Genomic DNA, 17,658 nt, shown 5'->3' on the forward strand with positions numbered 1-17,658 from the left:
TTGACAGGATGCTAGACTAGATGGACTAGTGACCTAATTCAGTAGTGGGGCTGTATGCCTCTCTCTAGCAAGCAAATATTTGTGCTCTTTGCTGACTTTTCAAAAAGAAAAGATAGCAGGAGTCGTGGTGGTGGCTTTCCATCTATACCCCTCTCCTCTTAGGTTTACCTCCGTTCAGTATTTTCTTGCTCTGCATAGAAATTGTCATGGACTGGTTGAATGCCGAGGAATGGAGGGAGTAATCAGTTGGGGAACCACCAAGGGAAGAAGTGTCAAGGCCCAGAGAGAGCTAATGGGATGATGCTGAATGGTCAGAGGGGGAAGACGGGGAGGAGAAGGTGTTGGAAGGTGAAGGGGTAACAGGGCTTAGTGAGCTGGGAGAGTCTGTGGCAGAGAGAAGTCAAGAATCAGAGGCAGAAGCTGGCGAGTGAAAGAAGGGAGGCCAAGAGGCAGAGTTGAGTCTGGTGCTGAAGAGTCATTCATTTCATTCATTCAGCCGTTATTGCCATAGTTTAGACAATAAAATCCTAAAAGAGGGGAGGAAACAAAATTGGTAATCCAGACATATTAAACACATAAAGCGTATAAAAAGACTCAATAGCCACCATTAAGTAAAATTAAGTAATTTTAGATTGATTGGCTTCAGAAAAACTCGGTCTATTAAAGACATACTGGTCCACTCTGACCTTACATTGGCATGTTCTCCCACTAGTTCTAGCTTCATGGGTCATCATAAATGTAGCAGATGTGTATCTTGCCAGTTTGTGTTACAGACAAAAGAGATCTACGATACTCAGTCTAACTTTAGATTCACTATCCGCCACTTCAGTACCTGCCAGACCAAATATGTGGTGTACTTAATTAGGTGTCCTTGCAATTTAATTTACATTGGATCTACTACGCGGGCTGTCAGTGTCCGCATTGGGAAACATCAAGCCCACATTAGGAATCAAGTCATGGAGGCACCTCTAGTTGAGTACTTTGTAGAACACCATCATACAGATACAGATCTACTCTACACAGCCTTATAGGTTAATCAGAAAAAAAGTTGGGATGAGGAGAGATTATGTCAAATTACTGTACCAACAAGAAACCAGACTGATCTATCTGTTTAAATCTCTGCACCCTGGGGGTCTAAATACTGAATTTCATTTTAATTGTTTTGTTTAAGTTTTCTGTCAAGATGGCTACTGTTGCTATGTTCTTTGCTATATTTCGGATAATGTACCATTAAATTTCCTGTAAATCTATGTGATTCATTGCACCTGTTGAGAGCCTTTATAATGCCACTAGCGTTTGGCCAACAGCATCAGCTTACTACACTTTTTAGTGGTAGCTGATCCATGGCCATTTGATGTAGCTTTGGGGGCTATTAATTTGGTATGTATTTATTATTGATTGGTTAACATGCTGATGAAGATTTATCATTGAAACAGTTCATTATCCTGGAAGAACTGTACTGTCTGCTGCTGTGCTTGAAGCACCCTATTACAACGTTTGGAGCACCCATCATCTCACGTTTGTAGGATATAGACTGTGGAAAGGCATTCTGCCTCCATTTCAGTGATCTTTGACTGTGAATTACCACTCCTACCATTCCTGTTCATGGAACATTTATTTGATTCTTATTAGTTTGTGACTCCATGCACATATTATATGTCTTCTGTTTATGAATTTTGAAACAGTATAGTGTTATAAAAATATTTTCAGTATATTGTAAGGCGACATGTTGCTCATTGTTGTTCCAAGTGTAGAACCTGACATTTGTCCCTTTTGAAATTCACTTTGTTAGTTTTGGCTCAGTTCTCCAATCTGTTAAGGTCTTTTTTGAATCCCAGTTCTGTCTTCTACGGCATTAGCTACCTCTCCCAGTTTGGTGTCATCTGCAAATTTGATGAGCATCCTCTTCATCCAAGTTATTTATAAAGATGTTGATTAACAATAGGCCCAGGACAGAACCATGACAGCAAGACACCTTCTAGCTTTCTTGCTGCTCTTGCTTCAAGAGCTGGAATTAGGCCCTGTGGGCAGCTGTGGCCACATGTTAGTCTGTTGAGTGGATTATCAAGCTTGTAAATCAGGAAACAGGATTACAGAGAAGAAATGCCTTGATTAAGATGTGTTTCTGGCAGAAGCTACATTAATAGCTGCAGATTCCCTCCCCCCCCCCCCGACTCCTGGGCTGCATTCAGACAGCACTTTTTCTTTTTCCTTACCTGATGATTTCCACATTTTATGTGTTCTTTCACACAATGTTAAAGCCACTTCTGGAAATCTAATGGAATCCAGCAGAAGTTTAGCATTCATTTCTGTGTTCATTGCTTTCGGAAAACAATCCATTTGCACTAGCATTTCCTTGCAGTTCTCATGTATCATGCCATGCAATGAAATTTGTGGTGGTCTTCTGGAATGCAGTTCCCGCCTGCTGTTTCCATGAGTAAATCATGGGGGAAGAGACGCATGCATGCACATAAAGGGTGGCATTATGTCCAGTGATGTTTGCTGTTGTGTCTGGGGTTGGGCACTATCACCATCTTAAACATCACAATATACCAATATATCACTATGACTGAAGTAAGGATGGAACTACATCAGAAGCAAACAGGGTCATGTCATGGCAACTGCTACTACTCAGGGGTCTAAAATTGATAAATTTTACTTACCTTTAACATGCTGTTACAACTGTTATTTTACAGTTCAGGTAATTTTTAAATCAGCGCATTTTCTCTAAAATTAAAGCTGTATAAGTATAGTTTAAAAGGTAAAGGGACGCCTGACCGTTAAGTCCAGCAGTGAACAACTCTGGGTTTGTGGCGCTCATCTTGCTTTACTGGCCGAGGGAGCTGACATTTGTCTACAGACAGTTTTTCCGGGTCATGTCGCCAGCATGACTAAGCTGCTCCTGGAGAACCAGAGCAGCGCACGGAAACGCCATTGACATGCTTTCAAACTGCTACTATAATTATAAGTAAAAAATTGAAAGAATGGATTAAATTTTACAGAGCAAAAAAATATTAAACAATTTAATCTGTCTCAACTAACTGAAGAGTAATTAAGTAGACTAAATGCCTTCCCCTCCACAGTGACCACAGGTAGATACTCACAAATTCCTTATCAAGTGCACCTGTGTGCCTGCAGTCAGGGAGTACCAGATTCACTGGACCATATTCTCTTGGACTGCCCTTTGCACAGTAGAGTCCGCAAACAGATGCTGAGCAAGATGCCGGACCTGGAACCCATGGCTCTGAGAGAAAGCCAAATGAGGTTCCTCCTAGAGGACAGGGACAAGGACATTACTGCCTCAATGGCTTCCTTTTTAATGTCCATCTTACCCGAAAGGGTTCTTAATGAATCAGAGTGAAGCAGAACAACTGAGTGCCTTGTGACCCTCCACAGCCTCACTCCTGTCCCTTTTAAATCCATCCCACTGACTTGAAATGCCTTAACTTGAAATGCCAAAAAAAGGTATTTGTATTTGTATTGTATTGCAATTTACAAATGTCAAGTTGCATCTGCTTCCCCACTCAGAGGGCCAAGTGCAGCTCCATGCATATGTGTGCTCCACCGAGTTCTACTAAACCTACTTCTACTTTCCTGGGAATAAGCCCCATTGAATTCAGTAGAGCTTACTTGTGAGTAGACACACATTGGCTTTCACATCTTACTGAAAAACACCCCATCATTCTCACTGCACAACTACCCAACCTCCCAGCTGTAATGTGGCCAGTTAAATCCCCCCTCCATTTCCCCTATTGTGACACTGAAGCCCAGCCCCCAGCCCCTCCCCCCAAATCCCTCATCCCACCAATCTCTCACTTTTTATCATCCATAAAGATCCAGTAGTAGTTAGAATGTTAGACTATGACCAGATAGACGCAAGCTCAACCATGATACTCAATGGGTCTCCATCTCTCAGCTTATTCCACCTCTCAAGATCTTAACTAGTGCAGCTGCTTGAAAAGGAAATACATTCTAATTCCGTACCCCCCCCCTTCCTTCCTGCTAAGTGAATTACCATTGCCTCTTCCCAGGGAGTGAGAATGCTGATTTCCTTTCCAGCTTGTGCAGCAACACATTGTTCTGCCCCATCCCCATGTTTTAAAAACCTGTGCAGGTTCTAGGTAATCAGAAAATGCAATATCCCTGTCACTGACTTTCTGAAGATGTGTGGCCTGGGTAATTTAACCTGTCAGCGCCATCAATCATGGAGGCGCAACCAGCAGCTGAACAAAAATGGAGGGGTGAAGAATGGCAGGCAGCTGTGCAATGGGCTGCAGTCTTCTAAAGGCACCCCCTTCCTCCTCTGGTTTGTGCCTTTTGTGTGGCAGCAGTCCATTAAATGCTCCCTTAGTCAGTGAGCTGTCTTGCTTTTAGCTGAATAATTAAGTGCTTATACTAGACATTAAAACATCTTAACATAGGTGGATGTTGAGTCGTTTGAGCCGCAACAGTTTCCCTTGACTAAATTACAGATATAAAACTTACATTCTTGTGGAGGATCATTTCCTGCAAGAAGAGATGTATATAAAACTGCAAAAAGTGCTGTGGCCCCTTAGAGACAGAAACTGGTTTAATGAAACATTTAGTTTATTGGGCTTTACTAACTGGCTTATGGCAGTGACAATTCTCAAAGCGATCACAATACTACTTATGGTCTTGCTGATGTAGATGCACAATGCACAGGACTACAGTCGTCCCCCCCCCCATAAATTGTTAAAGGTATCTGTGCATTTATAGTAGAAAACTGAAAATAAATCACCTACAATAGTACTCTCAAAGTTCTGATCCTTAAGCAGCCAAATCAACATCATTCTTGCACAAGAAGTGAGGGTATAAAATATAAATAGATCTGGGGTATCCTCCCAAATGTTGCAGAAGTCAAAACAAAAAGAGCCTTGCCCCCAAACACCTTTAGGAAAAACTCGGTGTGAAAAGCCCCCCCCCCCAGCCCAGTGAACATTGGTACATGACATCAGCCTTTGGTCAGTTGGGTTTGGCATAAATATCAGGAGTCTAGCCCCCTACGCTGTCCTGCTTCACACATCTGTGATGTCTGCATGCTACACTCCAAGACCACCACTCCAGCAAGGGCAGTTAGGACCTTACATTGGGAAATGGCTGGACTTGGAAGCAGCCTGATCCCTGTTAGAATTCCTGCTCCGTGATTGCAGTCATGGGATTGTTGTCTATCACATGACAGTATATGTTTTGACTCCACAAAGTGGGAAGTGACGGAGACAGGATGTTTGTGTTACTGTGTTCCATGAAGTGGGACCATTGTCCATTGTTCATTCTCTTTGTTATCTGATGCTAGAGAGAGAGGGAGCCATGTTTCAGTGCTCCATGTGTGTTTATACGTAAATAAAGTAGATTAGCCAAAATGCTGAGTTGCTGAGGTCTGTTATGCAAGCTGCGCAAACTGCGGATCCCTAAGTGTGCTGATGTCTGTTGGCATTGGTCGCTGTGATGTTCGGGCTGAAGAAAACTCATGAAGCTCCTGAATGATCGACCAGGAGGGAGAGAACATGCCAGTCGGTCTCTGCCAGGGTCCTACCCTGTCATGTGGCAAAGTGAAGCAGCTTGCTTCAGTCACCACAATGAAGTGGCCACAGGATGGGAAATAGATAAAAGCAGGAATGGACAGTGCGACAAGACCCCCAGCAAGAGGGATGGGTACCATTTGGACTCTACTTCAGGCAACAGGATGTCTGGGCCAGCAAAACAAGGTGGTTAAGATATAGCCCAAAATTTCCCCATGGACGACCTTTCTAGATATTCTCCAATCAGGGGCATTTTCCAAAGTATTGCAAAGCTTGGCAACTTTTCAGAGCTGCCAGAAGAGTGTGTTGAGAGTGCGGCTGAATCTGTGCCACTGCCAGGGTCTGTTGTCTGAGCAGAAGCCGCAACACATTTTCCCTTGAAATATTTGTCTCCAGTTCTTGGCTGAGTGGTTTGCTACCATCTAACTCTAGTTTTCCTGAAGAATTTCCTACACTTCAGAAGCATTCCCACGTGTTTTCTCCTTCCCAATGCTAGTGTCCTTGAGAATGTTTTCAACACAACCTGCTTCTCTTCCTCCACTCCTGAACCTGTAGAGGCTGCAACTAGGGAAATTAGGTAGCACAGAGCTTCCTCGCAGCTTAGGAACATGAGAATTTACCCCCAGTCACTGAATAAACCCAACCCAGGCAGTTGCTATCTCCTTTAGGACTTCAAGAATTGAATGGTACTGGGTCATTCATGAGAGCACTTTAATGCCCTAAGTTGTGCGCTTGTGAACAGGTACGGTGCCAGATTTTTAAAGGGGAGAGTTCAGGGTACCTCACCTTCCCTCCCCCTCCTAATAAAAAAAACAGGGCAGAGCCCAGTCCTGTTCACATTTTATTTGCCATTGCTGTAGATCTATTGGCTGGGCCACTACATTTTTGGTAACTTAAAATGATGGGTGCTCAATATGGATGGGTGCTGAACTTGGTTTTCCTGCTCACTTTGTTTGAGTTTAGCCATAGATTCCTGCCCCTGCCCCTGCCCCAAGTTCCAGGCCTCAAAATGCACACTCTCAAACATTTAATAGAGGTAACATAGGGACTATTGTATCCTTACAGCACCCTTATTCTGACTTCAAGAAATTGTAGCCTAAGGACCCCTTGTCTCATTGCATATTTCCCTCCAACATGTTGTATTAATTTATTCTGAAATAGCAGGCTCTATATGGTGCCAATAGTTCAAAATGAACTTTGCCAGCGGCAGCATATGATATCATAGATTGGACACTTGGTGATGTGTTGATGAATGGCCCTAGGTCCTAGCAACCAGTGTCAAGATACCTACAAGCTGGTGTGTGTGTGTGTGTGTGTGTGTGTGTGTGTGTGTGTAGCTCAGAACTAAAGAAAGGCAACCACACTGGTTAGAATGTCTGTCTGAGACTAGGGATGTTTGTGTTTAAATGAAGCTCACTTGGTGACTTTGGTCCAGTAACTCTTTCAGCTGAACCCACCAGGATTGTTGTGAAGATTAGCTGGGTGTGTCTGTGCGCACACAAATGCACACAGCTGAGAGCCTTGGGGGCAATATAAAAGTAAAATGATAAAAACTAGGGCTCAAGGGATGCAACTAACACAACATTCCTTTAAAGACATCACCAACTCTTTCCCCAAATTAAAATTAGAAACTATGTTTTACCAGGCACAAGTATCATTAAAGAGAGCCTGTCCCTTATCGGTTGAATGCAGGAAAACAATGGCTTCAGAACTAAAGAACACGTTGTTGCTTTGCAGGAAGTAGTATCTGAATGCAGAAATGGAAGATTTTGCAGTGTGGGGAATAAGCCTTGCTTATTACATGATCTTCCAGGTCTGGAGCTTTTGCAGTAAGCCAGAAGCACACCGCCATGCCATATGCAGCAGCTTACTATGTGCAGGGCTTTGTGTTAGTCAGATTGCACTCATGCCATAATTTTCAGAGAAATCACAATTCTATTAATATTAGCTGTATGGCTCCCACCGTTGTTCCAGTGCAAAAGCTTACCAGGAGGTGGAGGAGTGCCAGCAAATTGCAGCCCGGGCATTGCTAGTTCATAGCCAGAGGGCTTCAATTAGCAGCCACCCAGAATAATGTTTTGTTTCTCTTTGATAGAATTTTACAGAGGGTTTTGGTTGTTGTTAGGTAACACCACCACCCTAGACATCTTTTTCCCTACCATTTGTGTTCTTCATCCAGCTAAGTTCTACTCAGAGTAATCCCACTGAAATTAATAGATCTTAAGTTAGTAATGTCCATTATTTTAAATTTATTTATTTAACAAAATTTATGCATGGCTTGACTGTATAAAGTTGTTTTTAAGAAAAATGTATAATTATGATTAAAATACACTTATAGTTAAAAACAGTTAAAACATTTTTTTTTTTTTTTAATTAACAGCAAGGAAGGAAGGAGAAAGCCAATAGTGGCTATACTCTGAGTAGGGCTAACATTGGATACAATAAATTTTGTTTGGTAATGCCAAACCTTGTTTGGATATGCCAACCTTGACATGGTAGGATTTTTTTTAGATTCTACAAAGTCAGTCTCCTAATGATTGTTGGCAACCCTTGGTATAGTCTATAGATCTCTATTGCTCTCTTAATCGGCAACAGTATGAAGCATGTTCTTGCTTAAGAGACCTCAGTATCACAATTGCAACTAATTGCTTGCTCTCTAAAGGCTGACGACTGTGTATAGCATACATATTTCAGTGTTTTCCACAATATTTTAAATCTCATTTTATCCTTATACAGTGGGCTAGATTGTGTGTACATAATTTGAAAAACACTCTGTAGTGAGCTTCATGAAGAATCCCCGCTCTCTTGTCTTCTGGCTGTGCCACAGGTTAAGACCTTCTACCCGAGTGACATTTCCTAGAATGTGGGAAGCCAGTAGTGTTTTTAGCCTTAAATATTTCAAGGGCGAGATAGCCATTAATTTCACCCAAGCCAGCTCTATAACATAGCCTGTCTGGCAAATAAGAACAGGGATGGCTCTAATTTTTAGCCTTTTTATTTTTTATTTTAAAATGTATTTTATTATAGATTAATAAAAAAGGTGGATCTAAAATTTAACAAGTCAGGGCTTGTCCACATTTCTGCTCATCTTAGAAAGCATGGGCCTGAAAGGTTTTTTGCTTGTCCTGTGCAGTCTCTGCATGGGTGCAAGAGGTTTTCCATTTGCTTTGCCACTTTCCCCTGAAAAACCTGCTCCTTACTGCTGAATTGGAGCAAACAGGTTTTTGCAGATTGATATTTGCTCCAATTTAGTGAAAAAAGTGAAGGTTTTCCCAGGGAAAAACAGCGGGAGAAACAGAAAACTGCTCAGCCCCATGCTTTCTAGGCATGCGGCAAGCAGAAGAGTGGATGAGCCCTGAATCAGAGCAAATGTCAATCTGCGGAAAACCCAATTGACCTTTGCTCTGATTCAGCAGTAAAGAGCGGGTTTTCCCAGGGGAAAGCAGTAGCACAAGCAGAAGTGTGTATAAGCCCTTTGTGAGGCAGACAGGCAGTGAGTGTCCTCCAACCCCCCAAACAAGAAACACTTTAATATATTTGCCTCTTCTCCTCTCTCTCTCTCTGAGCTCCTAGCCCTGCTAACTATCTCATTCAGGAATTCAGTCTGCAAGCGTGGTCGTTGAGCTGATGCTTCTCCAAACACAGGCTCCAAGAAAATGCCACCATATGGTCACTCTCTCCCAACTATCCTTGATAATTTGAGTACAGTTCACATGGTTCACAACTGGTTACAAAATGGCTTTCCTCTGACTCTCTTTGGAGACTTTGGTTCTCTGTTAAATGGTTAGATGTGAGGTGGGCAACCTGCTTCATCATAGAGCTGGCACAGGATGCCATAGCCAACAGCTTGAGACAGGTGCCTTTGGGATGCTTTTCTATACCCATACTAAAAGCCATGCCCTGTCTTCCAAGGAGTTCATTGGTTGAGTCAGGTGATAGTGGAAATACCCCTCCTTATCTGCTCCTGTTGGTTGAGTTGTCCATCATGCCCTTGGCAAAGATGGTGGATCTTCTGCATCCCTTATTGGTGAGGCAAGGGGCAGGCCACCTCAAAATGGATCTCCAAACATCCAAAGGGTGAAACATACTGAGGTACAACCCAGACATTTAGGATGGGCACCCATGCCTTAGGTTGGGGAAATGACTTGAAACTATCAGGTTGGGGGCTAGAAGCCAGGCATGTAGAAAACTCATATGATCTCATAAAACAGACTTTTGGGGGGCAGGGGATCAAATGTCTATTAAGCAATATAAAAATTTATATAAAACAATGCAACACTTACATAAAAGGATGGAACTCCTGATAAAAAGGGGGCAGGGCTTCTGCCACTTTTTGTGAAGACAAAAAGCATGCCTTCTATTCTTCACAAGTCACTGCATTAAGAAAATAAGAAGAAGCTTCACTGTATATACAGTGGTACCTCGGGTTAAGTACTTAAATTGTTCCGGAGGTCCGTACTTAACCTGAAACTGTTCTTAACCTGAAGCACCACTTTAGCTAATGGGGCCTCCTGCTGCTGCTGCGCCGCTGGAGCACGATTTCTGTTCTCATCCTGAAGCAAAGTTCTTAACCTGAAGCACTATTTCTGGGTTAGCGGAGTCTGTAACCTGAAGCGTATGTAACCCGAGGTACCACTGTATTGACAATATTTATTTTGATTCATTGACCAAATCTATTATTTACTGTTCAGATTCTCAGCCTGACCTACATCTCAGCACAGTTTCCATTACACTTTCCAAGAGATTTTCACATCTCTTGGTGGTTGCTTGACCTTATTGCTTCCCTCCCAACCAACTTGGGTAAGGCTGAGCTCTGTCAGGTTAAAAATTTCTTTTGGTTCTTGATTTGGAACAGAGGTCTCTTAAAGGGGCCAGTCCTCAGTATTACTCACAACTGAAAGCAGCTTTTGTGTCTTTAACTGCTCTCCATTCGGTGCAGTCCTCTGCCTCCTTGGCTTGAAGTGATTAAGATTTCCATGGGCCGGGGGCGGCACTTTCATTTGCAGCTCTCTTGCCAAGAAGCGTGGAGGCTGCACTTCTGCGTAGAATAATAAAGAATTTTTACAACAGTAAAATACTTTAATGGCAGTTTAAAGGGCCACTGTCAGCCCCCAGAGGCCTCTTTCCTTTTAACCTTCTTCACAGAGTGAGAGGCGTGCGCCAAACATTTTTACAAGGCCTTTCATTTTGCTTTTCTTCTTTGGTTTCCCTTACCTGTACAGTTTCAAAATCGCCAGGAGCATGGATCTTACAATGTCCAAAAGCAGGTGACTTTGGGGAAAAGGTCTGGTAGAGAAGACTCTGTCAGGGACTGGCAGAAGATCAAGGAGAGAGGGGATTTGTGGGCAGAGGAAGAGGAGAGTGAAGAGAATGATCTTGGGGAAGGTGCCAGTGATGCGTAGGGTTCCATGCCACAAGTGAGGAGAAATCTTCCCCTGTCACCAATTCCTTCATTGATGCCTGAAGTATTTGTGAAGCGATTGCCAGAAGAGGCAGAAGAAGTGGAGCAGGAGCCAGAGGCCAGTCAGCAAGAGCAAGGGAGAAAGGAGCAGGTTCAGAAATTGAGGAAAGAGCCTTCAGGGATCCCTAACTCTTAGAGGCTACTATGTCTCCAGAATCCCCTGGAAACCCACCCACCCCTGCTGTCTCCCTGCTTGAGGAGGAGTTTAGAGCAGTCTCTGAGAAGGAGGCAATGGTTACGCAAATGGTTACTCAAACACAACACAGTCATACCTTGGTTTAAAGATGCTTTGGGTTAAATCTTTTCAGTTTGCGTCCCGCGGTGACCTGGAAGTACCGGAAAGGGTTACTTCCGGGTTTTGCCGCTTGCACATGTGCAGACACTCAAAATGATGTCATGCGCATGCACAGAAGTGGTGAATTGCAACCCGCACATGCACAGATGTGCAGACGTGGGTTATGTTCTGCTCAGGTTGCAAACAGGGCTCTGGAACGGATCCCGTTCGCAACTAGAGGTACCACTGTATCTTTTAAGGGATGGTGGTTGGGGATATTCTATTGCTCCAACTATCTGAGACTCGCACAGATCTTCAGCAGTGGCTTGCTTAGACAGCTGACTAGTGAAGAGCTTTGTTGTATATCACTTGTGCACTAGGACCTGATTTAACCAATAAAATGATAAAAAGCAAAAGTCCAGTGTGTTGAACCAAGGTGAACTATTCTTGAAGCTCTGTAAACACCAGCTTGATTGTCAAGATAACCCCACAATTAATTGGTAGTTGTGACAATGAGCTAAGATGTGTTTATATTCACTTGCTTTGAGGTTGTGCTTATCTTTGGGCTCGGGGTGCTGGGCTCTGAGCCCAGAAAGGTGAACTATCTGTGAGACTTGGGAATTTGTCCCTTATGCCCTCATCTGGTCAGGTGAAGTGATGGGTAGGCCTGGCCAAAGTGATGTCTGTTGCTTTGTGTATAAAGAATGTAGGCATGTTTGCCTGGGTTCAGACAAGCCATCTCTTTGCTGTGGTGTCTGTCCCACATCTGAAAAGGCTTGGAGACCTGGCAGGCTGCTTTGCTGTAAGTCTAGACCTTCTTTAATAAAGCACTAGAACTGATCACTCTGACATTTGGACATCCTTCTTTGGTATCCCTACTTTGGTGTAACCACTCCCTCGAGCCCTCCTTTGGGCCTGCAGTTCAGAAAATCCATTCACTTGTCCCCGTGGGTCTGGGTGTGTTTTGGGTCAGACTTGTTTTCTGGGCAACTGTTTGCCATGATCACTAGCACTAATCCTCAATTTCCTTCTCCGTAGGTGGGATTGGATTTGGCCGTACCAAAGGCAACTCTGGCTCTGAAGCAGACGATGAAACTCAGTTGACCTTCTACACTGAGCAATACAGGAGCCGACGACGTAGCAAAGGTGAGGAGGGGAGAAAATTTGATTTAATGGTTTAGGCCACAATATGATACGATAATCTTTATTGTCATTGAACAATGAAATTGAAAAAAAATCTAAATCAGATATTCAAAAGCCAACAAACCTGCTATCCCAGCTATCCCAGCCTGGTTAGCCCCCTAGAAACTCTGATACCCCATAATTAAATACAATATACAATACAATTGGTGAAGGTGTGTGATGCAAGAACGTTGCTGAAGCTATATGTATGACTGGATGGTTGACTGCCTGGGAAACATTAAATCATTTGATAAAGCCTAGGACCTTAACCATCATACAACCCATGGGCTGTATCCAGCGGCAGTTCCAGTGGAGGCTGGTCCACTAGGGCGAATGGGGCCCTTCCCCACTAGCCTCAGTCTACCCTGAGCCAATGCCCACCTGCCTGCTTTCCTACTTGCAACCCACCCAGTAGGGTGGCACTACTGCTGGTCTCCTGGCTTGTGACCCTTCCAGTCCCAATATGCACTATCCTGCACTGGCAAGTCCTACTCAGAGTAAGCCCATTGAAAATTATAGACATGACTAATTAAATTTAAATAGCTCCACTCTGCGTTGAACTTAGTTGGTCATAAGCCCATGTGTTCAGCTGGAATCAGATGTTCTTTGCTGTTCTGCAGCTGCCTGTACTTGCCTTCCCTGGAAATGGATTCTTTCTGTTTCTTTTTCCTTTCTCTCCCCCCTTCATTTCCTTTTCCTTTTTCTCTTTCCTTTCTTCTTCCTGCTTATTTTCTATATCTTACTGTATTATGAGAAACTTTAACAAAAATCTCAACGGGCTGCAGGGGGAGAGGAAAAGAAAAAGACAAACTAGTGCAGCAAGGCAAGGAATTGGCTTGGTTGACCACCTTTTCTCCTTCTGTGCCACTTTCTTTCTTCTTGCAGATTTCTTTTAATGTGTTTTATTTTACCTGAAGCAGGTATCTTTTTTTTAAAAAAATGATATTTATTACTTTTAAAAATTACAAAAAAGGAAAAGGAAAGAAGAGAAGACAAGAGAAACAACAAAAAAACAAAAGAGAAAAAAACAATACAATACAATATATAGACAATACAAAACACATTAACCTAAACACATTAAACTAAACTATCCCCAACCCTAACCCTAAATAAAACAAAACAAAAACAATTTAAAAACATGCATCACACCTTTTCCATACTCTATCTTTCATTCCCTTGTTTCCTCGACCTCCTCACACATCCCTTTTTGTATTCCACTTCTATTAATTGTTTCAGCAAATCCTTTCCATCTTTCTCTATTTTCTATCATATTATAAATATCTTAACATATTTTTTAACCTTATTTTCCATGAAAACTAAAATATATATGCTTAACTCCTTATAACATATCTGCTAAGGCCATAAAATTCCATTCCACCATTTTTCTATCACTCATTAATTTTACAGTATTTCTATATATAAACTTTAAATTTTCCAATCTTCTTCCACCATCTCCTCTCCCTGGTTTCGGATTCTGCCAGTCCTTTCCGTCAATTCCATATAGTCCATCAACCTGGAGATCTTATGTCCGAGGCTCTTAACTCTTTTCCAAGTCCCCTCTGCAGGTCTTCTTCATATTCTTTAATGCTAAAGAGCAGAACTCGGGAAGACTCCAACCTAACAATACTTTTATTCCTTCTGGACAGGTCAGCCAAATTTCCATAGTTGAAGCTAAGGTTCATAAAGTGTTTCAAGACATGTTTCAAAATTCCTTCAAATCCAAAGGCCCCCAGAACTTCAATCTCCTCCAGACCCAAGTCCATGTCCCAGAAGTCAGTTAATCCCTGCATAGAGGGATCTTTCCAACTTTCCTTTTTCAGTCCAAGCCGGGATCTGATCCTCAAAATCTGACTTTTTCTAGATTCAATCATAAAAGGCCTCAACTTGTAGTCCTCAATTTGCTTCTGTAAGACTGAGGATCCCGCTTGTATTACTTTAGGTTCAACAACAACAGCTTTCTCCTTCTCCTCTATAATTTGTCCTGCCAAAGTAGATTCTTGTACCAAGTCCTGAATTATTTCTGTATTGGTGCTCACTTTTTGTCTAAATTAATCACTTTTTGTTCCAAATTGTCAATTTTAAAAGACATGTTATCCGTCTTCTTATGAAGCTGTTCCAGCGAATAGCTTATCTTACATAATGCCGTCACTATGCCTTCTCCTGTCAACATTTTTAAATGGTCCAAGGTCAATCTCTGGTTCTCACAATTTATTATCTTGCAGCTGGGATTCCCCCAGTTACACTCTTGTAACAGTTTCAAAAGTTCCCTCTAGAGGGAAACAGTCTCCACTTGTATCAATCCTTTCAAACAGAACTCAAGCCATAAAGATAGTTTCAATTTTCAGTTACTTTTCCTCCTTTTTAAACGCAGAAGAGGACAATGGAAACAGTATCTTTCTCTTATTTAGCTAGCTGTCAAATACGTTCTGTTCGCAGTCAATGAACTCTCCCAAAACTTCACTCTTTCTGACAGCCCTTTTCCAGGTTCAGAGCAGTGATAATTTGATTTTTCACTCTCTCCTGCAGGCTCGCTAAGTCCAAAATTTCCCCCCTCTTCTCCTGCTTCCAAGGGGTTTTTTTTGTAATTTTAACTGATGGAAATTTAATCCTTTGCCAAAAGCTTTCAAAGACTTTAGCTTGTAACGTCTTTGCTTCAGTCTATTTACAAAAGAGGAAGGCGGACTTCCTGTTTAAGACCTTCCCATTTCGGTACCAGATTAAGGTATTTAAAGATCCAATTTTACGTTCTACTCATGGGTAGTTGTTTAAAATCCAATTGTCCACAGGAAAAAGTCAGCGCTCTCCAGCAACAGCAATGCGGCTTCACTCCGTGAAAGAAGCAGTCAATTTGAAGCACCGCGCCACTCACCCCACGTCGCTTCAGATCCCCAAAACAGGGTTTCCCCGCGAGTAGGGGAGGCGCAAAAGGTGCCAGCCGAATCCCAGGTTCACAAGCTTCTCTCGCTTGTGATTTCAGTGGATCTCCGCCTTCGCCGTGGTGATCAGACCCTGATTTCCACGGAGCAAGTTCCTCCCAATCGGAGGAGCTCCGCCATTGCCGGAGGCACCAACCCGGAAGTCCCTGAAGCAGGTATCTTTCACACTGAAGTGATACAATCCACTCTATACAACCAATAGATTGTACCACCTCATTTTGCTGTATATGTAGAACAGGCTATAGGCAATTCTAGAGAAATGCAAGAAAAGGAGAGCAGGGAAATCTCCCGAGTTGTGTCATCTTTCAGTTTTAGCAGTTAGGAGGCTTGTTCTTTCTCTATTATTTTAAAGCCTTAGTTTCAGAGTGTGTCCCACACTTGCTTCCCTCCCCACCAAAAAAAGTTCTAATCTGCATTTGCATTCCTTTATTTTTGTGACAAGAGGTGGTTTTGAAAAATGAGTGTGAAGAAATAATGAAGTTGCAGGGTGCTTTGAGCTCAGGAACAAATTACTGTTTTGTGCGATGGCTTCTGTGCTTTGCATTCACTATCTGTACTTAAGCGTAGCAAGATGCAGGATCAGAAAGTTGCCTCTACTATCCTGGGAAAAAACAGTGAAATTTATTTCAGTGATTAGGTGTTGGCATGCATAGGAATATGTTCGTTTTGGGGCAAAGCTGGCTCAGTGGTTGCCCTCCTCTGCACACGTTCCAGCTTGCCAACATCCTTCTTATATTGTGGTGCCCAGAATTGGACGCAGTATTCCAGGTGTGTTCTGACCAAGGCAGAATAGAGTGGGACTATTACTTCCCTCGATTGGGACACTAAACTTATGTTGATGTAGCCTAGAATAGCATTAGCTTTTTTTGCTGCTGTAAATACACTGTTGACTCATGCTAAGCTGTGGTCCACCAAAACGCCTAGATCCTTTTTACATGTACTGCTAGTAATAGGGTTGCCATATTTCAAAAAAGTGAAGATCTGGACAGGTCTCTCAGGGGAAGTGGTGGAGCAAATAGAAGTGCTGACAAGCCCCGAGGGAGATTCAGGATTGTATCCAATCTATCCCAGGATAGATCTGACCCAGGATGATCCAGGACCAACTCAACCTGGATCTGGGCCCCAAACTGATTCAGGATCCTTGCACAGTTTTAATTAGTATTTCAACCCTAATTAAACATGCAGTTGGCTGGGGGAGAGGGGAGAATAAGACACAAACAGGCTGCATCCTTCTCCGTCTCTCCTCACTGCCAGACCTCCCAACTTTTGGATCGTCCTGGGTTGGATCAGCTCAACTTCAACCTAATATGGCCAAAACCCTGGTCCATCTGAATTTACCTGATTTAGTTCAGGAAGGACCTATGATTTGGTTGGATCTGGCACACAGCTTTAGTAGAGGAAACCAACTATAAATGAAGTGTTCCTGTTCAGGGTCCAAGCTTTCCTTCCCCTTTTAAGCATTCTACTACTCCTTTTCCCATGCTTCATTCCTTGTCCTTTTCCATTGTAGTTATTGAAAATTTTCAGTTCTTCCCCCTCAGTTCTCCCCCAATTTACCTAATTTCCCTCTTGTAAATTTTGGGATTATCTTGGTCATGCTGGTGCTTCACTCTTGCTTCTTGGTGTCCTCTTTTTTTATACAATCCTGTTGGCACCAGGGCTTGCCCAATACGTTTTGGTACTTGAGGCAAACCACAAAATGCCCCCCTTGCCAGGGCAGAAAGGTCACTGTAGAGGCTGCATGGGGGGAGGGGGAGGCTTCTGAGGAGGCAGATGATCAGGCATTCACTGTGACCGTGGGAAATATATTCCTTGGAGGCCAGATCTGCTGCCTCTGTAGATCCTGCCTTCTGAGGCAATTGCCTCACCTTGCCTCATTGATGGCATTATTAGATGTGAGGGGATGGTAGTGATGAAAATGACCTTGAAGATCAAAGTCTTAATTACAGGGCCAGCTGCCTCCCCCTTAACTCTCCATTGTCCTTTGCTCCTGGTCGTTTTTTCTGTATGTCCCAGTGAGTCTTTTGTGTAGGCCATTGTCAAAAATGGCCTGCTTTGTTTTGATATCTTTGCCACTTTCCCTTTATGGAAGAATCTATCTATATCTGTCTCATCTATTTCTATTTCTGTATTGAACTCTGCTAATCCCATGTGCAAGGGAGATCACCAGTTTAAGAGAAAACGGTGGCTTTTTTTTATAAACATAATAATTAGAACTGCAGCTGAGAACCATAATTGGGCAAGCTTCTAATTCCTGCTAGGGAA

General features: G+C 42.8%; 1 protein-coding gene across 2 annotated transcripts in view; it reads left to right on the top strand.

The window, feature by feature from the left end:
* The window catches only part of ASTN2 (astrotactin 2), a 661,500-nt gene that overhangs the window by 277,467 nt on the left and 366,375 nt on the right, over positions 1 to 17,658 (top strand). For both annotated transcript variants that reach the window (XM_083721626.1, XM_083721627.1), the window contains exon 5: positions 12,314 to 12,421. In XM_083721626.1, coding sequence (XP_083577752.1) covers positions 12,314 to 12,421 — 108 coding nt within the window. The remainder of the gene's footprint in view (positions 1 to 12,313; positions 12,422 to 17,658) is intronic.

This window comes from Podarcis gaigeae, assembly GCF_964106915.1.
Source record: "Podarcis gaigeae genome assembly, chromosome: Z".
Classification (NCBI taxonomy): domain Eukaryota; kingdom Metazoa; phylum Chordata; class Lepidosauria; order Squamata; family Lacertidae; genus Podarcis; species Podarcis gaigeae.